At 34.2% G+C, this 25,719-nt stretch overlaps 1 protein-coding gene across 1 annotated transcript; it reads left to right on the top strand.

Moving 5' to 3' along the window:
• Window positions 1-3,194: 3,194 nt before the first annotated feature.
• LOC145296166 (uncharacterized) lies at window positions 3,195-3,653 on the top strand. Its single transcript, XM_080142375.1, has one exon. It carries the CDS (start codon window positions 3,195-3,197, stop codon window positions 3,651-3,653), a length of 459 nt encoding a protein of 152 aa, XP_079998501.1.
• Window positions 3,654-25,719: the final 22,066 nt, after the last annotated feature.

Here is a 25,719-nt window from a genome sequence, read left to right as displayed (position 1 = left end):
TGCAAAGTTTAATGCAAAGGAGGATTTGGTTACTATAGATGGGTTACTAGGTGTCGACGTAATCCAGTACCTGGAACCTTTAAAGTTAGCCCCTTGCATGTATGGAGCAACATTCGAGACCAAAAAAGGACTAATCCACTTTGGAAACAGGTGTTTTTTCTATATAAGCACCTGATTAAAAACCAAAAAAGGACACCGATTAATTATGCAGAGGTGTTGGCGAAAACTCCACCACTTCTATCTTCCAGAATCAACTACGTGGTTTACCCAGAGGAATCCTACCCAGTCGCTCTAAAAAATTGGTTTGAAGAGAGTAGTGTCCAACAAGGGTTGGAAAACATGTTCAACCTTGAATCTATTGGATTACCCATTGATGAGAAATTCTACACCATGAATGAAGAGAAGGTTAAGCAATTTAGAGATGACATCACATACAAAGGTCATCTCTATCATGTACAACTTCAGTGGTATGAAGATAAATTAAAATCGGTACCTTCTAGTTACAATGTTGCTATTCGGGTGCTAGAAAAGGTTACTAAGGATCTGGAGAAGACAAAAACTTGTATAATCAGTATCTGCAAGTTTTTCAACAACAACAAGACGAGGGTATTATTGAAGAAATAATTGTGCTTCCTGAACAATTTAAAGACTATATATGGATTCCCCATAGCCCAGTGCTAAAACTAACAGACCAGACTACTACCAAAGTGAGATCGATATTTAATTGTTCTTATAAACATAAGGGCTCAGTATCAATGAACGAAGCAACATATCCTGGAGTGAACCTGATGAGCGACATCTTGAATTTGATGATCCGATTCCGAACAAACCGATATGTCTTGTTGGCTGACATCAGGAAAGTATTTCTGATGATTCGTCTGGCATCGGAAAAGGATCTCAATCGGTTTTGCTTTTTTTCTGAAGAAAGGTGAAAAATTACATTGCTACAGGTACAAAAATTTCATACAGAGAAATTCCATTTGGATGAATGTTCGGAGGTACTAAAATCCAGTTTTTATGTTAACAACTTTGTGAAAACTGCGAATAATGCAGAAAATCTATCTGATTTGTATATCTCTGCGAGAGAGCGTCTGCAGAAGGGAAATTTTAATCTACAGTCTTGCAATTCCAACTGTATAACACTCGAAAAGAAAATGGAGGCTGATGAAACGCTATCAGGATTCGACTCTGGTTGGGAAAAGGTGCTGGGGTATCAATATGATCCTGTACAAGATTCTATAGGAGTCTCCTCACCATCATGCGACTTTGAGGCATCAACGAAGAGGAAAATATTATTGGAGACCTCAAAGGTATTCGATCCTTTGTTTCTGTATCTACCTGTGACAGAGGGAGGTCGTTTATTGATGAGAGAAATATGGTGACAAAAACTGAATTGGGATGATATGGTTCGTCAAGGTAGGAGTTTAGTTTGGAGAACGTTGGTTAAAGATTTATCAGCGTTAGACTCTGTATCGTTCCCCAGGTGGGTGATAGATGAAGGAAAGGATACAGAATTATTATTTTTCTGTGATGCGTCTAAAGCCGCATATGGGTTTGCGGTATATGATGTACAGGATGAAAATTCATCCTAGCATTTGCCGAAGCGAAAATGGCTCCTTTGCAGGGAACATCCCTCCCAACGTTGGAACTTCTAGCAGTATTTTTAGCAATGAAATGCTTCCATTTTATAAAAGAGTCCCTAAAGGGTATTCCTATAAAAGGCGTATATGTAATCACAGATGCTCAGGTAGTTCTGTCCTGGATTTTGGCTGACTTCGTCCAAACGAAAAATGTATTTGTACAGAATAGATTGCAGGTCATAACTCAAATGTCTGAGAAAGGTAAATCATATTTTAACATAAAGATACACTTTCAGTACACTTCAAAAGATGACAATCCAGCCGATTACATCACTAGAGGTTTGACTATAAAGACATTTAAGGAAAACTTTTCTCTTTGGTATGAGGGACCGAAATGGATAAGGCAAGAAGAATCCTCCTGGTGCCATCGTGAGTTGGGTTGCCTTTCTAAAGTTCAAATGGAACGGATTGGCGCTTCAGTAAATTATGCCACAGAGAATAAAGTGGCTACATCAGAAGTCAAATTGGAAAAATTCTCCAGTTTAAGTAAGTTGATCAGTGTAACTTCACTGGTATTCAAGTTCATCAATAAATTAAAAAAAGATGGAGATGAATCCTGAGTTACAAACAAATGCCTACTTGATCAAGACAATGCAAAAACAATCCTTTTCAAGGATTTTTCTTGGACCCTGGAGGAAATAGCATGCCTAAACTGGTGAATAATTTGAATTTCTTTTTGGACCACAAGAGCATTATAGGATCGATGGGAAGAATAGGAAAATCGGAATATCCCTCATATTAGGTCCAAAATCCTATTTTATTCGGAAAAGAGCATTATCTAACACGATTGATTATTCAAGAATATCACCAAAGAAGCCAACACTTAGGCTTGACCACAAACTTGAATGAAATACCATTGGCAGGTTACTGGACAGCACAAGCCAGACAGGTTGTTAAAATGTGGTTAGTAGTTGTGTGAAATATAAACGGTATAATGCCGTTTCCTTTTCAATGCCAAATTCGACCAACTTACCAGCCCCTCAGGTGAATTTTGTCAGGCGCTATCTACATAGCGGTGTGGATTTTACCAGCCATATATATGTTAAAGGACAAGAAAAATACTATAAAATGTATATTCTTCTATTTACATGTATGAGTATTAGGGCTATACATTTGGAACTGGTTCCGGATATGACTGTGAAATCATTTACTCAAGCATTCATTAGGTTCACAAACGTGAATGGAATCACTACACACCTTTATTCGGATAATGCTCGCACATTTAACGCTGCTGCCAGAATCATTAACCGGGGCATGATAGCGGACGAATTCAAGGAAATATTTAGCCCATATGACTTAAAACATTGCATAATTCCACTGTTTTCACCTTGGTCCGGTGGTAGTTGGGAGAGGTCTATCAAGACCATAAAATCTTGCTTATATAAAGCAATAGGAAGAGGTTAAGTAGACTATTTTGGTCTACTAACAATTTTATCTGATGTACAAAGGACAGTAAATAGCCGCTCCCTGACATATAGGAGCTCTGCGGATGCTGATCTGAATATCTTACCCCCTAACTCTCTCATGAATGCGAATGTTGGTCAGGGAATAAAAATGCGGTTGGAAAACCAGGATCTGGAAACGATCGATCCTATTAATCGACATGACTTGATTCAAACCCTGCGTTCTCGGGAAGAAGCCCTGACTAAATTTAGGAAAGTTTGGAATGAGGAGTATTTGTTGAGTCTCAGAGAAAGAGCAATGATCATGGCTGATTGTTCTTTTGAAGATAAAGTAAAACCAGGAGATATAGTGCTCATAAAAAGCCCTCTGAAGACAAGATCTTTTTGGTTCATAGGTGAAGTTCTACAGCTAATCCAAGGAAGTGATGAATTGGTGCGCATGGTGAAGATGAGGAAATGGAATGTAGCTATAGACACATACTCTATCAAGCATCTCTTTCCTCTGGAAATCTCTCAACAGCCTGGAGAACCTGACCAAATAGGCATGGAACCATTGAATTCACAGGATATAAGCCAGGACCCTCAACGGAGAGAGAGTACAATAATTTGATTCTGCCCTAGCTGTAACAGACCTGAGTATACCAGACCTATGATAGCCTGCGATAGATGCAATGACTGGTTTCACGTCAGGTGTGGGTCTAACTGAAGCACCACCAAAAGATGAACAATGGTTCTGTCTGACTTGCAACCCTCAAGGAGTTGTAACTGGTAGACCCAATTTATCAGGAGTCTAAACAAACTGTTTTATTCTCTTAAATATTTTTTTCTTTTTTGGGGAATGTGTGAGAATTTTGAATTGGTTGACGAGGGTAGATCGGTGGGGAACAAAGGAGTGCTGGTAGCTGTGACCAACACGGCCGGTCGTCCGTTAATCAAAGAACCTGAGTGCCTATTCCTTACACGTTAAATAGACATTCCAGTAACGCGTGAATCTCGTTGACTGAGAGTTGGAGTAGATAAAAAGGGGTGGCCGCTCTACTGTTGTTGTAGTAGTTGTTGCTGTCTTTTAGACAAATTACAATTCAATCATCGTTACCCATTTGTTACTTTTACAAGGAAAGACTGCCTGTAAGCAACGTCGACATTTCGTTGCAAGACTTAAACCGTCTTTTCTTCCCCTCCCCCCTACTCGTCGGTATGCTAATTCCGACAATATATATATATATATATATATATATATATGATTGCTTCATTTAATCACAAAAATTAATATGCGAAGATATGATTTTATGTGTAAATTTGTCAGCATTTACTTCAACAGTACTCGATACATAGGTAGAGCTAGGTAATTCGTTTTGAAAAATATATGGCAATATTCTGCGTTTTATTCTCGTGAGAATTTGTCAGTCTTTCGCCTAAGCCTGGGGAATTCTCACGAGTGAAACGCGAAATATTCTTTTAGCTTAATTGCCATATACATTTTCAGAACTTACTATATATATACATATATATGTATATATATATATATATATAATTATTACTATAATAATTTTTGAATACGTACAGACACTAATATCTCATCCTTTTGGCAATAATCAGTGTCGGATGTCAAAATAACTGCCGATCAGGAGACTTGAACCCGGCCATGAAGCCGTCTCATTCTCTATTAGCAAGGAAACACATGATCAACTTTCATAGCAAGCAATGTTGGTAAAATTTATACATTTTTTAAATGTCAAGACATCTGTGATAGTGATCTAATTATTATAACATCAGCTTAAGTGATCGATTTGCATTTTTACTGTAAAGTGCTTAACAAGAATAACTGATAGATATAAATGCCCTGACTTTTTGTATAGGCATTTTAATTTATCGTGGACTCTTGAAAATTTAGTATGTTACTCCTATACACTTTATGAGACAACTGACTAATTTCATTATTTAAGGTGTAAATAGGCAGTTTCAGCAGTAATTAGAATATACCCTATTAAAGCCTGATTGTCACAGCGGTGAATTTACAGAATGAAATTTGGACATGAGAAAAACGATTTGTTTTAAAATTGTTTCAAATTAGAAAACGCTACAGAAATGTACGGAATGCGCCATCTTGCTTTTGAGCCGCTTTGTCTAAATCGACTATCAGTTTCTAATGGCATGAATATTAATGAAGATCATGGAGTCTGTAGAAGACGATGAAAGGCGTGGGAGAAGTAAGAAACTCAGTAAACCAGAGTTCATTAACTAAATTGTTATGGATTTCATGGGAAAGATCTGTCGTGTATTTTTAGAGACAATAATTGCACGGCGTAATGTCAGTGTAGAAACTTACACAAAATTATTCCCGAGAAACTGGAGGTGCGGAAGATTTGTGCAAATTTTGTCCCAAGGATGCTTAAAGAAGATCAGAAAAAAACACGTTGCCATGAGCATCAAAACAATTCCTCACTCTCTATACAATCTAAATTTTGCTCCCTGTTACTTTTCGTTATTCTTTAAGTTCAAGAATAACTTTACATACTTGTCGTTATGAGATAATTGAGCAGATGAATGAGTCAATAATGAGGATCATTGACACGCTCACACAAGATGGCTTCTATGGGATCTTCCAGAGTTTGTTGGAACGGTAAAACAAGTGCACTTCAGCCGGAGGAGATTACGCAAATGGGATTACAATTTCTATACAAAAATATCTGTATAACACCGAATAATTTCTGTCATGTAATATATAAATGTTTTTATTGTTTGTCTGTCTGTTTTGTTTTTCTCCATATTTTAACTCAATCTCCTCCGAAACTTAGTCATTAAGAGGCGCTAAGGGTCTCAAATAATAAGATTTTTTACAAGCCGTTTTTTTCCCAAAATTGCCAGTTAAAATAGGTTTATCGAGGTCAAAATGGGTAAACAATTTATAAAAGGCTTATACATTATGTACATTCATCTTAGTTTATATTTGATTTTTAATTTTTAATCACGTCATATGTTTGCCACTTTCAAACAGTGGTAACGTCATCAGTTTTGAATGCTTCAGTTTTGTTTTCTGTTTCGATTCTAGCTGACGGCTTCTAAACACTTGTTTTTACTTTTGAAATCAAAACTCTACAATAATATATACGAAATCTGGAAAATTTAAAATATAATATTTAAACGTATTTTACGCCCGGGGCAAAGTCGCCCTCCCCCGCTAGTGTACATTTATACATAAAACAATACAAGGACATACTCTTATATAACCTTTTTACCCTAAATGAATCAATTATATTGCAAGTGACTGTAGCACGCCTGATCTTTCCCAGCGTCCCAGCGTCACAAGATTGAAAGAACAGAAGTTTCAGTTAGTCATAAAGGCGGACGGTTTTGTGAAGTTGGTCATCAGTTGGAAAATTGCATAATTTTTTATCTTTAACTGGTGAACGAAATGTTAAAAAGAGAAATGATTTGACACTGTGAGAGAGAGAAGCAACATTAAAAGAGGATAGACTAAAATAAATATGTAATACGTAGAGAAAAAAGGAATAGAAGGTTTGGAAGCATTTAGCAAACGAGGAGAGAATATATCGGGTTTCGCTTTAAACTACGAATGCGAAAACTTAGCATCTCTCCATTAACTGGTATCACCACTAGCACAGTGTAAGTTTTTAAATAATTTTTTAATGGGACACATTCAGATACCACAGACCATTCTATTCTAGAACACCAATGCCTGTTTAGTCAGATTTCCCAAAGGATCGCAACTTAGACAACCAGTAAGAAAACCATCTTCCCTAGACGAATAACTAATGCCTTGGGAAACGACATCAGTAGACTGACAGATACTTAAATTAATCATACATCGAAGCAATATGAACGGAAATGCATTTATTCGCTAGATGGTTTAATATTTTGTCCTATATCTACCACGTTGTATAACACTTCAGTTTGAACTTTTCTTTTTTTACTGACATATAATCGTGTGTAAATTACTCGAGTTTCTTGTGTTTCCGACTATTTTGAAAAATCCTGTTCGCTTTTTACTAGCAATAAAATATAAATGCGTGAATGATTAGAAATCTAATTAGTATCCTCTACTTATGAGCAAAAATCATCAAGAAATGAAACTTTAGGAAGGAGTTGATTCACTTATTACCCACATAGTGAAGAAGAACCATTATCACACTTGTCTACATACCGACAGAAAGGGCTAAATTATTTTTGCATCAAGCTAGTGTTGCATATTCTTAGTATATTTTAACTTTAAGCTGGTCTAACTTTCCTTGACGAAAAACAGGTACACGCATCTTTTTAGTTTTTACTTAGAATTAACTAAATCCTTTAAATATTAACTGTTTCCTATAGTGCCCCTTTTCTCATACTTCCTGTTAACTTAAAAAGATATCACTGAATCAGTTTCAGGAAACACTATTCATCACATGATTTTTTAAAATATTTCTATTTTTTTGCGATATGCGTTTTGTATAATAGTAAATGCTCGAAAGGAATTAGTCAGATCATTACATTGCACTTTCTTAGAAGTATATTGTATAAGGTAAACAACTGACGTATAAAATAGAAAATAAACTCTGAAATATCAAAATAACACAATTATCAAAATGCTGTATTTCACATATTTCACATACACTTTTTGGAAACTATGTGATACTCCTCATGGAATTGATATATAATTTATTATTTAATGCATAATTAAAAGTAGATATATGGTGCTGAATACATGTTGACCGTTCATTTCATTATCTGTCAATATCTAAATTATGTTTTATTAATACTAATTGAAAGCAGAATACTAGTTTGAATATGTGGAATAATACAAACAAACCGAATAAGTATTATAGCTATTATCGTAGCGGCTGTTATTTTCCCAACGATGTGTGAGATAAACCTGCAATGGTTAAGTCGTATTATTCTTGAGAGTATATGCCAATCATTACTACAGTCGATAATAAATAAATATATAATCCTTAACCCGTTAACCACGTGATGACTTATTAATTGAGAACAATCTACTTTATTTATTAAGGGTTCACCTCCAGATTTCCTTGTGGTTTATGAGTTCAAAATATAGATTTTCAAAGTTGACAAAATAACTTGTCGATAGCTGATGACGTATTGAAATGGGTAATCCAAATAAGATTATGAGTTTATCAAATAAAACAGATCGATCCACATTTAAAACATCTAGAAACAGAATATTAAAAATGGTGAATATTATAACAATACTGTTAATCAAGTAGACACATTAACATATGTATTTAAATAAAATTATTATCAGTATTGTAATGTGTAGGAGGCTATGTAAAGGCGAGTAAGAAAAGGTGTACATACGTATACTTGATGAATAGTTGTCTAATCTCAAGCTGGGTATTTTATTTCAATACACTTCACCAACTATCTGACTCAAGGATTTAATATTGTTGAATATTTTCCTTAATCATGGCTCATATCAGTGCTAGTATTTACACAATTTATATTAAGGTTGAAAATTTGTGCAATGGCTATGGAAAATAGAAGAGTATGGTCCAAATTATATATTTTAAACATAAACTTGTTTAGTTCTGCAGATCATAATTTACGGCCAAGCAGCATATATTTGCTAATTACTTAGGAGTTTCTTATATTTTTCCAAGTCCTTCGGTTAACAACAGGCCTCAACTAATTACGTGCTCCAAGAAGCAACTGTCTTTAAATACATTTCTTAGCAAGTGTTATATCACAATCAATATGTTAGCTCATTTCTAATTGCTAATAATCGAGGAGTTTATTAATTTAATTATATATACTTGGATATTATGCTGTGTTATACTCTGTGATGAAAGCGGCTCCGTATTACATTTTTAATGTGACTTGTTTTGTCACTTCATTTACTATTTTTATAATATATTTGAATGTTTTCAAGTTCATATATAAATCAGAGCTAGGTTAATTACAGAATAAACTCGGCAACAGTAAATTGTTTTGCTAATTTCGAAGTTTTGTATGCCTTACATCTTGGTGGCTCAAATGCCTTAGGGAGTTCTTATAAAAGAGAGGGACCAAGTGAGTAAACCCGAAAATATTTAACTCAGAGTCCTCCTAGGTGGATAGTAAACATTACAATACCTTTTCAACAACTGCTGCAGCTGCGTTAATTCCAACCGTATTGCCTTAATTTTTCGTCGGACTTTGTTTGCAAAGGCAAACCTTGGCCTCCTTATCACCCGCCCAGTCTTGCATCTGGGCAGATAACTCTAGCTCAACTGTATAGCCACAGCAGACACAGCAGTAAACAAGAGTAAATGTAAAACACTATTGTCTCATGACACAAAATATTGTTATCATCTATTTGTGTCCCGAGAAGCTCTGGGCAATCAGAACAGCGCGACACAGTAAACAAGTCTTGCATATACCGTGGCTTTTGAATATCAATATCTATGGAAAATTACTTACAGGGAAGACTTAATGCATAAACACGTTTACGCGTTTTTAAAAAAGTTTTACAACATAGCAGTATTTTAATGGTAAAAGAGTAAAGTGTTCTCTAATAGACGGAAAATCTAGTAATATCAAATACCTGAATAATAGCAGTAATCCCTCTTGTAACACAGCAGCTATTTTAAAGAGACAATATTGTGTACTTATTTGACTAGAATGACACTCTCCCCTACACTACTTTGTAACAGCTGAAGAAAAGGGGAGACTTTGGATTGCCCTCGAAATAAGGTGGCAATAAAGCTTAGCTTAAGAGATCATAAACTATATATATATATATATATATATATATACACAAACACAGCGGTATACATCCAGTTATTACATTGCAATAAATCAAGTACACGCTTACAAAAGGTTCGAGTTGTCCCATTAATGATGATAGGCTGCTCTGTATTACTTAACTACTCCTTCAGAAGAATATATTCTTTTTTTTACACAGTGATCACCACTTATCAAGGCCCGGAAGCCACTCAGGGATAAGGGTTCTTGCAAGTACATTACGTTAGTGTGGAGATTTGATGAAGTGTTTACTTAAGGGGGCAGTTCATTAGGAATTTGTTAACGTTTGACTTGAAGACATCCAAGTTGTAGTCCGGTGGGAAGCAGACAGACGGAACAGAGTTCCACAGGCGTGCAGTTCAAAGTTAGAAGCTTTGTTCATGGAGTCCGCGTTTGGTTTAGGCACAGATATAGAGTGGGGAAAATTTTTCACAGTGGATTCAGCTAGACGGGTTGTTTTTACTCACATAGACATTTTCTTTTAATATCAATTTTTTATGGTGATATTTTCTTCCATATTTTGATTTATGGTTTCCATCCGTTGCTGATTTATTATTTTCTTCCACAGTCTACTCTTATTCTTCTATACAAACGTGGAACTGTTGTTCGTTTGCTATGGTGCCACTCCATGAGTCTCCTTGTCTCTCTATTTGCCCTTTTCTTCTCTCGTGTATCAATCAATTAGTTCACCCGATTCCTCAATCTTACAAATAAAATTCGTATTGCTACGTCCTTGCTAACATTCTGCTAATCTATCGATCTTCTTACACCCAAACACGCTCATTACACAACTCACCCAATCAACCATCGCATCATTCATTTGAAAATCTGAAATTCTCTTTCTATCGATCTTCGTGATCAAAGACCTTTGAGTGATTTCTAATAGCATTGATCGCCACTCAAATGCTATAAATTGCAATTAAAGCCATATCGATTATAGCCAAACGAAAAATCAATTATAAATCGATACCAATCACACTGAATTAATTTTTGATTAAATGCAACAGACGCGCAGACGTTAACACTAATAAATTCTGACTCCTCTATCCAACTACTGATTTATTTTAATTTGATCCTCTGTTTTACATTAAAACTTCTGCCGTTAAAATGATCATTATTATCGAATTTATAATTGCATGGTGTTTTTCTAGTTTTAGATGTGAAATTTTACGAGGGCATCCTCTGTCTAAATCCACCGGCGTTTGATTTGAAACAGTTTTTGTTATATTTATTAAAATTTAGCTACCCTCGTTCAAGATTTTTAGTACATAAATACATGATCGAATCCCAATAAGAAGTTTGCCTGTCGGGTGGTCGAACAATTCATCAGGATACGGATAAAACAAAACGTGTACATAAATGTTGCCACGGTTTACCTTCGACTTTATTTTGTAACTTTCAACGATGACACCTTTTTACTCGGCAATTAAACAGGACAATATATTTATGTTCTCATCAAATCGGACTCGAGACGCTTTAAGTATCGCATTTGATCTGCGAAGAAAAAAATATCTTTCCTTTTCTAGTCAAAAGCTACTTGCAAAAACAAGCATATTATATTCAGCTTATTTATAACTAAATAGAAGGTCGCCCGGCGTTGTCGGGTCGTAAAATACGCATAAATATTATATTTTAATTAATGCAGAATTCTTATTTATTACGAACAGAAAAAAAAACGGTAGGTATTAAACGAAACTGTTAATTTCTTAAACAAATAATGCAGTAGAAAACTGAGGAAAACTAAGCCATGTGCTTGCGAGTTTTTTTTTAATTTCTGAACAGTTCACGACTTGTAAGGAAAAAAAACACGATCTGTGACGATACCACACCTGAACACAATTAGTTAAATACGGTAACAATTAGACCAGCTTGATATGATCTTAAAAAGTATTTTTAAAACTATTTATACTTAACATAATGTAGTTGTTATGTTTCATGACCGCGCATACACAGTCGTGAAACAGTTAGAAACGAAATAAAATCCGATGACGCCAATGTACTAATTTTTAAATTTTGATCTCTCAGCAGAGTATTATTCCGGATGAAAACCAATTAAAAGTTTTTCCACATGCCTGAATACGCTCTATATCAAATATAAAGTTCGTAGACCAAGCATTGCTGGAATATATAGGCCAAAACGTGTTCTAACAAACCCAATCTTACTTTTATAGATACATATCGATTATATCAAGAATGGCATGTGATATTTGGCACCATGGAATTGATGTTCTAATACAACGGTGTTTTTCCTACTACAACCTACTAGATAATATTATCCTTTAGTCCCTTCGATTACAATGTTTAAATGACAAACGCGATCTTACTCAACATCTACAGTTTTATTCTAGTGCAAAAAAAAGAACAAACAAAGCGAGAATTCTCAAAAATTACTTTTTACAAATTTTGATTGAGTCCGGGGAGAACCAGCTTTGCCGATCAGAAACTATAGACTTGTATTACTTCTTTAATAAAATGTAGTACATACAACCTTGCACACATATCCTGAAACGCTGTATCCTTTTCTTTGTAAATATATACCCCTAGCATGTACTTGTTAAATACAATCATGCTTGTTTAGTTTTTTATTGAATTGAACTTCCCTTGATCTCTCATGTCATTTTTTAAACTTTGTTTTGAAATAGCATTGTGGATAGGGTTATCTTCGTCTATCAAAACTATATATATATATATATATATATATATATATATATATATACATATATATATTGTTGTAATTCTTTCCCATAAAACAGTAAACATTGTTTCGTCAATAAAATGGGTCGTAAAGGTAGCTTCAGTAGTTCTGAAAAGAGTACTATAACAGAACAGCTAGCAAAAAGTAAAACTACCCTCGAAATATTAAAATGATAGGGCGGTACCATAACACTTTGAAGAACTTTGTCAAGGACCCTACAGAGGTATGTAACAGAGCTGATAAAAGTAAAATTAGAGTTGTTTCACGATGTTCTCTACTCCAAATTAAGCATGAAGTTGTTAAGACCCATCGGCAGAATAGTCGAGAAATCTTTGACCAAGCCGGATTGAAGAATGTCTCAAAAAGTACTCGATGTTGCCTTCTGAAAGAAGTGACAAATTTTCTCTTAAGCCTGTGACAAAGCCTCTATTTAAGCAACATCACATACAAAACCGATTGAAATGGGCAGATCACTACATGAAAACGGATTTTTCCAAAGTTTTGTTCAGGGATGAAGTGCGTGTCACTGTTGATGGTCAAGATGGCTGGAGCAAGAGATCGGTCCTAGATGGACGACATCTTCATCAGCGTTTAAGGCGCCAACAAGGTGGTGGTGGTATAATGATTTGTACTGGGAATATCGGAGGTAATTTAGTTGGCCTATGGAGAGAGCCAGAAGGCGTAAAAATGACGGCAAATGCTTACATAGCTTTTCTGAAGGACCACTTTGTACCATGGCTGAAGAAGCAAATGCTGATGTTCAGAAGAACCGTTATTTTTATGCAGGATAATGCTCCCTTGCATGCAGCAAACAAAAGCAAAGAGTATTTACAACAACTTGGGTTCTCTGGGCTACGGAAGATGGTGGGGCCTGCGAATTCACCAGATTTGAACCCAATTGAGAACATTTGGAGTATCATGAGGCGACGCGTCTGTGTAAATGGACGCCAATTTAAGAGCAAAGACGAGTTGTGGGATGCTCTACAAGAGGTATCGCGAGGAAAAACTGTTGACGAAATAACAAATTTGACTAATTCCGTGAATCAATGTCTTTTACAAGTCATTCATAAAAAGGATCGCATATCCTCTACTAATTATATCAACGTAGATAGTTCTATGTAGTTATTATGTTCTAAGCATTTTCCTAGTTCATTTAATATTTGAAAATTATTTCAATAAACAAGTTATGGATATATTATGTTTTTTTCTTAACCTCGTGAATAACTTGACACACTGAAATCAATAGATATTACTAGCTTTTGCCATAGTTTCGCTTACACTGCTTTAAATACTTTATTTTCTGACTGGAGTAGCTGATTAGTATTGTAAGCACTTCCTCCAAGTTTCAGGGATTTTTTATTCACTTGCTCCTTAAATATTGTACAATGTAAACCCGTAATCAATTTGATACGTAGGGTTTCTCATATGCAAGATAGCAAAAGTAATGTATATATATATATATATATATATATACATATATATATGTATATATATATATATATATACATTACTTTTGCGTTTCTTGCATATGAGAACCCCTTCCCATTTAATATACCGAGAAACATTATATTAAGAGGTTAAACAAAAAAAAAAAAAAATATATATATATATATATATATATATATATATATCCATTACTTCGTCTATATATGAAGCTCACATATATCCTACTTATTGATCGCTAATCGCGCAGGTACATACAACACACTCGATTATGATTATGTTTTTGCATGTAGTTATGTCTTTACATTCAGAATTAATAATCATCAGTACATGCATAGAATGGTTTAACCCATTTCAAATAATCAGTTTTAAATAGGTATTTTTCTATAAGGTTCGTCTGAAGATTTTACACGTTGTATATAATTACACTTGTAAATTGGCTATCTTCACATAGTTACATTTATAAGCAGACGTTTAACCTTTTTATTATTCTCAACTAAAGCAAACATTCCCATAGAATCGCTTGAACATATAATAATAATTTTATTCGATTACAATGTAATAATCTCTAGTCAAGATTCAACAATAGCATTAAATACTAGTTTTTTGCCTTGAATTTTCCCGGGCAGAAATTTTACTAAAACTAGGATCTTTACTCTTAAAAGGACGTGTAATTGACCGATATTAATATTATATGGTTCTCTTACTACACCTTAAAATTTCCTGAGCATTATCAGACACGATTTTATTAAAAAATTTCAATTTTTACGTTCACTATAATGCCCTTCGCTGTAATAAATGGGAAGGAGTTATCATGTGTAAGAAACAAAAAAGTTATCTTCTGCCTTATATGGGGTAAGCAAATGCAATGTGTATATATATATATATATATATATATATATATATATATATATATATATATATATATATATATATATATATATATATAGTTGATATTACGATAGCGACCGCCTTCTTTATTTGATGTCCTCCGTCCCCCCAATCCCCTTTCATATGTTCGGGAATGGCTTTTCATGCCAGTCAAACTGCGACATATTTTGCCACAGAATTAGACCACTCGATCCGTTTTACATGTAGTACAATTATTTAGGGTGCTATACAGGTTTTGGACATTAATGCATACGACTTTGAAGCCATCGAGAGATAGGCATAATTTTCAATATATTTTACCGTTAATGTTGTGACTCTTTGAACCCGTTGGTGGACTCTGATCGCATTTGCGAATCAATCATTTGTAAGCGCTGTACTGTGTACGACACTTCTGAAAGTATTCTTCGCTTTCGTGAATCGCATTCCACCACTTACCTCTACGAAAAGCTATTTCTTGTTATACCTTTATCTAAAGTTATTGTTTCTTTAACATAAGACTTTATTGGTTCCTTAAATTTCTTCTTATGTGTTGATGCACTTCTGTTTCCTCCCCACATTACGCCATAACATGATTGTCTTGGCAGACGACCATCATCTATACACAAATTGTGGCCAGCCCATTGGTGACAACTTTTTATTACCGTCGACTAAATGCTTAGTATGCATGCCTTTCTCTAATACTTCTATATGCGGGACATGACTGCTACTTGGTGTGATATATATGTCACAAAAACAGGTGATTGTAGACCACAAGAAGGTCGGTTTATGTTTATTGTGTTCACGTTTTATTTGCAGGGTCGGCAAAAACATACTTTAGAAAAATGATTTTTGTATATAACTTGACGCCATGCTGGGACTGCATATATTATTCAAGTGCTGAAAATACCCAATAAATCAATGCTGGCGAAGAGTTTGCTGCAAAGGCTGCATTCTTCATAGAGGGTATTGTCTGCGTATACAAAATACTAAACTACATCTAATTTATTGACGTCAACGAAGATAATTGGGCCAAATATAGGATTTTCCATGTGATGGATCATACATGGCGACTGCCTTTTTATGTGGATCTTTAAAGTGGATGAAGTACCTGTGGCGACAACCTCTTAATTATGCATTGCAATTCATCTAAGTTTGCAATATCACAGTTATCCAGGTACAGCAGCTCCTTTATCAATAAAAAAATATTTTTGTTAGAGAAAGTAGTCTACGAACATTATGTACACTGCTAACTTGCCTATATATATATATATATATATATATATATATATATATATATATATATATATATATTTATATATATATAAACAGGGTGTCCAAATGTGAAGAGAAGGTTTTGGAGTTAAATAAATCCTTTATCCTTCAGAATATCTTTCTATACTTTTAGTACACTCTGACTAAGGCATTCAGACATGAAACAACAAAAAAGCAATATTCAAATAATCTTAATTCATGAGGAATAATATCTTTTAAATGTTGTATATTTTCAACCTCACATATTTGTACTATTCGTTAGCCAGTATCGACTGACCCGGACTTTTTCTTGTGTGGATATATCTGATGAGAAGCAGTAGACTTTGAAACGCATTGATCTAAAGAGGTCTTATTTACCCAACACCCTTAATTGATGTATACCTTTATTATATAAAGTTATATATCTGCATATATTACTATAAAATTTTTCAACTTTCATTTTCTCTTTTTTTGACGTTTGTCCCTCTTTATCTCTCCACACACACACACACACACACACACACACACACACACACACACACACACACACACACGCACACACACATATATATATTTACATATATATATTTATATATATATATATATGAGTTACCATGAGCTATATATTTGAAATAATGTTGGTTAAAAGTATACAAATCTGATCAATAAACTTTTGAATAATATAATTTTCCTATCGATATCTTCTGAAATTTCAACATGCGTAACTATTAACTCGCAATAAGTTGCAGAATGTTAATTCCGAAACCATTCATTGCATTTTGATATGCGCTCCTGTACAAACGGTGTGAACTTATTGATTAAAAAATTAGTATATTTTGTTCGATGGTGTAATATTTTGTGTTTCCATTTTACAACCGATGTTGTCTGGATAAAATTCTTGAAAACATGGATTGATGCAGTCACTTCTCAGTATTTCGACATTGTTTTTCAATCATTAATTTTGAGATGAACTTTAAGGAAAATAATTTATCTTTTTGCGTGATATTAGTCAGCGCTCAACAAACGTGGACGCATAATCGAATTATTGCCCAGAATAGAAGACACTATTATTTTTGTACCAAGAATATGACCTGAATTCAAATACCATGAGAAATTGTTGGGTAATGCGAAAGAGGAACCAGCGGCAATTCTATCCATTAAATTGCTTACATTAAATCATCATTGTTGACTATGTAGTAATCAGTTGTTTGTATCAATGAACGAAATATTCGAGTACTTTTGAGTCTTCTGTCTAGTTTTTTTTTATCTAGAGTGTCATGTGTAAATAACAAGAGGAGAACAGTCGTCGAAAGAATCAAAATTACTCGATTAATCTGCTATAATCGGAAGAATTCAATGGCGTAAGAATAAAAAAGAAAAACAAATTATTGTGTTTCTTACCAAATAATTATACTGATAAGGAACTATTCTATATTATTCTTCTTATCAGATAATGTTTGTTTAGATATCGTCTTTTAAAAGGAATATTGATTGTAAGTAAATGACTACTAAATTATTTTCCTGTCATCAGTTGACAGAGTTTCCAATATCCTGGCCACTGTGACCAAATTTCAATGAGAAACATGTAATCTTTTCGAAAATATTAATATTCGATTAAACTATATTTGTGTTGTCTGTCCATTGTTTTTTTTTTCTTTTCCACTTTCAAAAATTTATTTTATTTTTATATTTCCTGTCTAACTCTTAGTAATTCTTGTCTGGTTTTCGTTAAGCACATATACATCCAATATCGCATCGATTCGCCTTATCGACATGAACACAGCGTGTTGCATTATTACATTGTGGATGTTGGTTAAACTGTCTTAGACTTTTCCTTGCGGATTATATCTCAACTAATTCTGATGTGTCGCCGGCAAGGCTGCGCTATCTTTAATCTGTTTTTTTCCCCCAATTCTACTAAAAGAAAGAAATAAAGAAAGCATTCATAAAAGAAATACATGAAACATCCGCAGTTCCTATTGAATTTCTCTACTGTAATTAGAGGGGATTTTCCGTTTTTCCCAATAATAAATAACCAGTTCAATCATGGCGTACAATTGCTTAATCTCGTATGGACGTGACTTTCAGAACAAGAAAAGAACGAGATTAGAAGAAACAAAAAGTGCAACATAATCTATGTAGAAGTATTACCTTATTACTATTATCACCGCTCAACCATGAGCTCAAGTAAAGGTGTCTTATTAATTACTAGCATAGATACCCGGCCTTACCCGGTTCGACATTTAGTTCCGTTTGGACATATCTACTATACTGAGGATATTGAATACTTTAATCTTGGGCAATGTCGATACTCCCACAACAATTTCAAAAATAAAACAAGTGATAAAAGCACGAAAATGTAATTGCCCCCCCCCAAAGAAGTATGTTACAAACTCTCTACCAGATATTTCGGCGGAAGCGATACGAAGGAAATAAGCTAGTCTCCATATATTGAACACTTTGTGTTGCCGGTATGCTGGAAGAATATTACCCCCCCGTCATACAAAATTGAATTAAAAAATAAATATAATCAAAACAACTTTTTGTTCAATCAAAATAACAGGGACTATCTGTATGACTGCAAAAAAAGTAAAAATAAGCCGCAGTGACCAGGCTCGGACCTGAAACGCGAAAGAAGGGCAGATGGATAAAAAATGACGGACAAGCGCTTTTGTCCACATGACCCTGAGTGCTAATGAGGTTATGACTTTGCAAAATAAGCTTTTTAAACAGTTTTAGCTTGATACGTGGGCGAAACTTCCGACAAAAGCGACGTTAAAAAAGAAAGATAACCCCCTACAAAAGTAAATGATAGTATATTTTATTTTATTGGCTAAAGCGAGTATTCACACACACACACAAAAGAACGTCGGATTGTAATCCGATTAAAATAAACTTTTCACTGGTCGACGGCATTGCAGGTTCAAGAAGAAAAAAAACAAACGATTTCACTAAGTACGACAAATAAAGTGTTAACGAGAAAAGGGCATTCTTTTTCGTACAGGGATCAAAAAGAATAGCCAATATTAAATAAATGCTATAAACTGTCTTTCACAGAAAAGTAACTTTTTCTTTTTAAGGAAAAAAAAGGAAAAATGTGTAGGATCAACAAGGGATTGAACCCAGTACTTACACGTTACATAAATTGAAAAATGACAAACAAAATCTACTGCTTTCTGTATAAATACAAATACCGAATAATTTTCTCAGAAAAATTGCCACACGCGGAATTAAGTATATGAAAGATATATTCGTTAAATAACCAGGGACGAATTTTGTAAAGTTTTCTTTCTATAAAGTTGGTACTATACAAAAAGTAAATCAAGGCATTGTGTTTTTTTCTAAAATAAAACTCATTTTGACATATGAGGTAATTCCATACCGTCAAACAAATTGATGATTTTGCAAAACAAATTTTTGAAATGGTGAACATCCGACAAAGTCAACAATTAGAACTTGAAAAAGGTTTGTAGAATAACAATTAGTAATGCAGAAACAAAACAAGGAAATGAAACTGAAAATAAAAAAAACGATGGAAGAGAAACAGTTAAATTTAATGAAATATCTCGAAGAAACACAAGAAAGAGAAAATGAAAGTAATGAACGAACAAATATTGGAATTGAAAAAAAATACATTTAAATCAGATAAAAACTGGATTTGATAACGCAAATTTTAGTGAATAAGGACTGCGGAGAAGAAACCAGCACAGCTTTTTCCCAAAATGCTATCTTATCAATTATTGATACCTTTCACTATGCTTCCGAGGAAGACCTAACGTTTGAGGCATATTTCAGAAGATTTGAAGACTTTTAAAATTGATTGCAGTACATGGACGGTTCAAAAAAAGGCTCGTTTATTGCTACGGAAGTTAGGTACATCCAAACATAACAAATTTGTGGACTATATTTTACCAAGAAAAACCAACGAATTATCGTTTGATGAGGCAGTCAAACTATTAATGGAGTTATACTGTAATAAAAAATGGAAATGCATGAATCTTACATTTAAAGAGAGTCAGAAATATATGATTTTTGCGTTTATATTTATTAAGCACTGAGACGATTTCAAAGTGTCTTCATTAACGGTGGACAATTTCAAGTGCTTAATATTCACACACGTTTTGATAGCCACAAAAGACGCCGATATGAAGCGTCATGTACTAAAGAAATTGGGATTAGAACCTGATTTGACGCTTCGAAAACTGGCTGAAGATTGTCAGTGGTTCATGGCAATGAAGCAAGATTCCCGAAACATAGAGGAAGCAAGTATCGTTAAATTAAAACAACACGCTTCAAAAATAAAGGACGCCCGCGCGCCAGCAATTACCAACGAAGAGGCAAAAAGAATCCTTCACAAAATTATCAGGATAGACAAAATCCTAGGACCACTTGTATTAAATGCGGAGGACGTCATCGGTACAGTGCATGCCAATACCCAAGGTAAATAGCATGTGACCGATGCCAGCGAGTAGGGCACATGGCCTCATATTATAGAACAAAAGTTGCAAAAAAGAGCTACGAAAAAACTGCAAAAATGGACCCTCCACCAACAAAGAGCATAAGCAAATATGTTACGGTGAGAATTAGAAATAAAGAAGTAAAACTGCAGTTGGATGTATCAATTATAAATTTTCACACGTGGAAGAGAATAGGAAAGCTCACGATGACAAATACGAGTAAAGTCGCAAAATCGGTAACTGGTGAAAAAAGTAAATTTTGAGGGTGAGCTAGTTATTAATGTTTTACAAAAAAGAACGACAAAAAGCTAAAAGTTTTCGTTCTAAGGAACGCAACGAACTTATTCGGGACCGATTGGACTCAGGAGTTTTAATTATGGGACTCGCCAATGAGTGATTTTGTCACAAAGTCCAAAACATAACGGCCGAAGCCGACAAACTAAAAGACGATATAAAAAAAATATTTCTCGTATGTTTTCTCCGAAAACCTTGGATGCTGCACAAAAATAAAGACGAGATTCAAATTGCTGGACGAAGCAAAACCAATATTCCAAAACCCACGGAGAGTACCGTTCGCTTAGTGAGAAAAATTGAAAAAGAATTGGAAAGACTAGTTAACACTGGAATTTTAACCCCTATCTACTATAGTGAGCGGGCAGCCTCCACCGTATATGTGAAAAAAAATCTAAAGTGATTAGGGTATGCGCGGACTTTTTGACCGGATTGAATGCGGCACTCAAGGACCATCAATAACTGCTACCAAACCCAGAAAAAATATTCGCTAAGTTAAATGGCAGAAAATATTTTTCCAAAATAGACTTGAGCGAGGCATACCTACAAATACCAGTAGAGGTAGATAGCTCGAGACTTTTGTGTATCTCAACGCACAAAGGACATTATACATTCAATAGATAAGCATTTGATATAAAAGTAGCACTGCTATATTCTAATAGGTAATTTATATTTTGCTAAGCGGTTTGGATTTCGCAATAGACTATCTGGACGATATTCTTATGCGTAGTCAAAAAGTTGAACAACATAGAGACCATGTATTTTAAGTGTTTGACAGAATAAAAGAACACAACTTCACAGTGAACGGAGCAAAATGCGAATTTTTGTTGGAACGGATTAAATACCTGGGGCATATCATAGATAAGGACGGGAGGAAACCCTATCCAGATAGATCCACAGCTACGAAAGACATGCCAGAACCTCATAATGTAACTACATTGCATAGGTTTTTTTAGGTCTCGCGAACTATTATCAAACGTTCATTAAGAACATCCATGAATTGCGTGCGCCATTGAATGTACTATTAAAAAAGGACAATAAATGGAGCTGGACGCCTGAGTGCCAAGCAGCGTTTAAGAAATTAAAAGATGTATTAACGTCAGATTTATCCCTGACTCATTTCAATCCGAAACAAGAGAGTGTTGTCGCAACTGACACAATTGCTATTGGATCGGAGCGTGCATCCTACACAAGATTCCTGATGGGTCGACTAAGCCGATCGCCTAAGTGTCAAGAACTTTATCTCCTGCCGAGAATAATTACTCCCAAATCTAAACGGAAGCACTGGGAATCATATTCGGCGTTAAAAAATTCCATCGATTTTTACACGGTCGTAAATTTAAATCACAAACCGACCATAAACCGCTTATAACCATCTTTGGATCTAAAAAAGGTCTGCCAACTTACAAAGCCAACAGACTGAAAAATGGGGGGGGCATTCTACTAATTACGATTTCATTATGGAAATTCTTATATCTGCGAAGTTAAGTCACGCAGACGGATTGTCGCGATTAATCCCAAAACAAAGGGAACCGCTTGAAGACACAGTAATAGCGTGAAAAGAACTATACACAACTACTATGTAATACGATCAATGAACTACCAGTCACTTTGGAAGATATAAGGGAGGCTGCAAAACGAATTTGATTTGGTTTATTTTCTAGTCTCAGACAATGGCATACAAGTCACTTCAGCAGATTTTAAAAGCTTCTGCGAAGATTCCCAGGTTATCCACATAACAATGCCAACCTATTACCCCCGATCGAACGGTCAGGCAGAGAGGTTTGTAGAAACGCTGAAAAGAGCCCTGAAGAAACACCCTCAGAAAAGGCGCTACAACAGTTTTTTACAAGTTTATCGAATTACGCCAACTGAAAACACTACATCGAAGATGTCACCGGCAGAGTTAATGTTCGCGAGAAGAATCAGGCCTGTCTTCGAGAAACTTTTGCCAAAACAGATAAAACCGGCAAATACTATAGTTCTTAAAAAGAGGTATTTACCTGGTGAAAAGTTATTTTTTTAGGTACATAAAAATAATAGTACACTCTGGGGCCAAGGAGAGGCCCAGAAAAGGATCGGGCGGATGGTCTAGATTATCGAAGGTCAAGATTTATGCACAAGAAACATTTAAACAAAATTCGGAAACGTATCACAGATGACGAAAGACAACATCATGCAGAACAAGAAGTAATTGATCAAATATATGACACGCTCGACTTGGTAATACTACAAGTAGCCGGACAATGTCGGTCCTACAGGAAAAGGAAAAAGACCGACCCGATAGAGATCACCCCAAGGAAAAAGAGATATTCTAGAGGAATGAAAAGCTTGGGAGGGAGGTGTTGTAGGGCACAAATCTCCCCTATTTTAGAACTGTGGAATCAACCAGTCCTATAAATACCACTGGTTTAAGAGACTAAATAGAGACATTCATACCACGTTTAACCGCATGCTACGAACATGTTCCTCTCATACCACTTTAGTGGCTTCGGTATTCTTTATGATTAATGCATATTTTATTTTATACACTTTACACTACTTGTGGTTTCTTTCATTTGTAACTCCCAGCACGGGTCTACAACAATAACCATATGTTCTTCTATGTTCCAATAGCAGAAAATACTAATCAATTAACATAGAAGTTGTAATAATCTTATTAGGTTGAACACAAGAGGAAAATGGCAGAAAAAGACTTAAACTATTTTCAAAAATAATAAAGATGTAGAAATATTTATAGAAATGTAAGAGTAAACATAATCATTCACACATTTGTATAGCCCAAACTCCAATATATAAACCAAATCGAATCATATGTAAATACTGTTTAATTACCTAAAATAAAATGACCCCCTGATTAACTTCCAGTTGTTGCTTAACACTTCCAGAATAACAAACACATGGTTATATAATCTAAAATACGTGTGATATTACGGACAATGTATCACTCGACCACTGCACAATATGTCGCCCGTCTTTACTGCTATATAATGCACTAACGGAAGACGCCTGACACGTTGTTTAGTAAAATTGATGTATTTATGATAATAGAAAGATTTTGAACCACTATTTCCAAACATTCATTTTCTTCGGTTCTCTAACATTAATTGCTAAATAAAACGGCAAGATTTGAGTGTAATATTTTAGATTATAAAACTATTGGTTTCATGTCGGCTAACTTAAATAACATTGCACAATTCAATATACGAACATCATAAAATTATGCAAGAAAAAAAAAACGGTGGATTTCCTTGTCTCGTCATGAATCATTTTTACGAAAAGGCCAATTGTTTAAATCCTGAAAGAAATGGTTTAATTTCGTGCTGTATATTTCCTTTTATCTCGCAGAAGTAAAATGCTATTGTCGGCATATTCATAATTAATTTGGCTTATTTAATTAAATGCATGCATAATGCATGTGGCAGAGAGATTACATTTCATCACTTTATCTTGCCTAGCAATGGAGGCATGATTTAAAATAATATTTTTGGATTGATCGGTGTGAAAACAATTCAACGGCAAATGAATTGTGGCTGTGGCTCCTCTGATTACAAGTATATATAGTATTCATATATATATATATATATATATATATATATATATATATATATATATATATATATATTTAGTCATCCACATAGGGTACTTTTTCGCTGTTTCACGCCTAATCAGTGCGGCTATATATAAATGCATATGAATATATAGAAAAATAGTTATCCACAGATATATATATATATGTATATATATATATATATATATATATATATATATATATATATATATATATATATAATTGTGTGTGTTTCACGTTCACAAACTATCATCATAGCAGTACGCTTCTGAAAATTGCAAGTTTGCTAAGGACAAGAATTTTCACAACGTTGCCTTAAAAGAAAATGCCCATATATCTCTGAAAGTGGTCGACTTTACCAAACTTATAAAACATACATACGTACCTACATGCATATCTGTTTAAAGAATGTATTATAGAAACATTCTTTTCGTCCGATACTTTAAAAATTACACATTAATGTTCTTTTTAAAATATTTTCAAAGTAAACTTTCGGCTATTTTCAAAAGAAATATTTTTTGCCTATTTAAATTGTTTCCTGTTACCGACTGCTGGAAAAGGTAATCGTAATTTGAATACATAAACTTATTTTGCGAGTTCTGTTGACGCGTGTTCATGAATAAAAATCTGTATGTGATTACTTAACAGAGAAGTTATTCAATAAAAATATAGTCTGACATTTATAAACATTTTCGCATAGAATTTTTATGAATTTGTAAACCACTACAAGGAATTATGTAATAAATAAATTTATATAAACACACTGCGATTTAACCATTGCTACCATTGTCAAAGTACAACCCTTTAAAATTTGTTACAGATATAAACTGTTTGTATAGAGTAGATAGTTAATATTTTGTTTAGTTTTGTTGATGTGTTTTAAGCCTGTTTTTTGTGTATGAGGCTATTTCGAATAAACGGTATAGCTACACGTTTAGAGAAATTGTTTCGTAATTTGCTTTTTTATTTAAATACAATGACACTGTATTATCTTCTTGTATAACTATTATTAGTACATATATATATAGAGAGAGAGAGAAAGAGAGAGAGAAAGAAAGAAAGAGAGAGAGAAAAATATACACACGTATATATACACACATATATGTATATAGCTATCTATTTATTATGCATGAAAACCTTATATAATAAAAGTGTTTTTAATATGTTTGTATATATGTTGAAACAGAAAAGCTATGTCATTATTTCACTTTCTTTATGTCTCGCTTATTTTCAAAGTAACATTCGTACTTCCCCTTCATTTCTCTGTTCCTTCTTCTTCTTCTTCTTCTTCTTCTTCTTCTTCTTCTTCTTCTTCTTCTTCTTCTTCTGTAAACTCTCGTGCACGAGATATATATGT

This window comes from Euprymna scolopes, chromosome 16 (assembly GCF_053919585.1).
Source record: "Euprymna scolopes isolate OS-2025 chromosome 16, ASM5391958v1, whole genome shotgun sequence".
In the NCBI taxonomy this organism is placed as follows: domain Eukaryota; kingdom Metazoa; phylum Mollusca; class Cephalopoda; order Sepiida; family Sepiolidae; genus Euprymna; species Euprymna scolopes.
The sequence above is the reverse complement of the archived record's forward strand: the minus strand, read 5'-3'. Positions and strand labels throughout refer to the sequence as shown.

What these genes read in the sequence shown, in the direction of transcription:
- LOC145296166 (XM_080142375.1), top strand. Translation starts at nt 3,195, where the DNA reads ATGCGGTTGGAAAACCAGGATCTGGAAACGATCGATCCTATTAATCGA.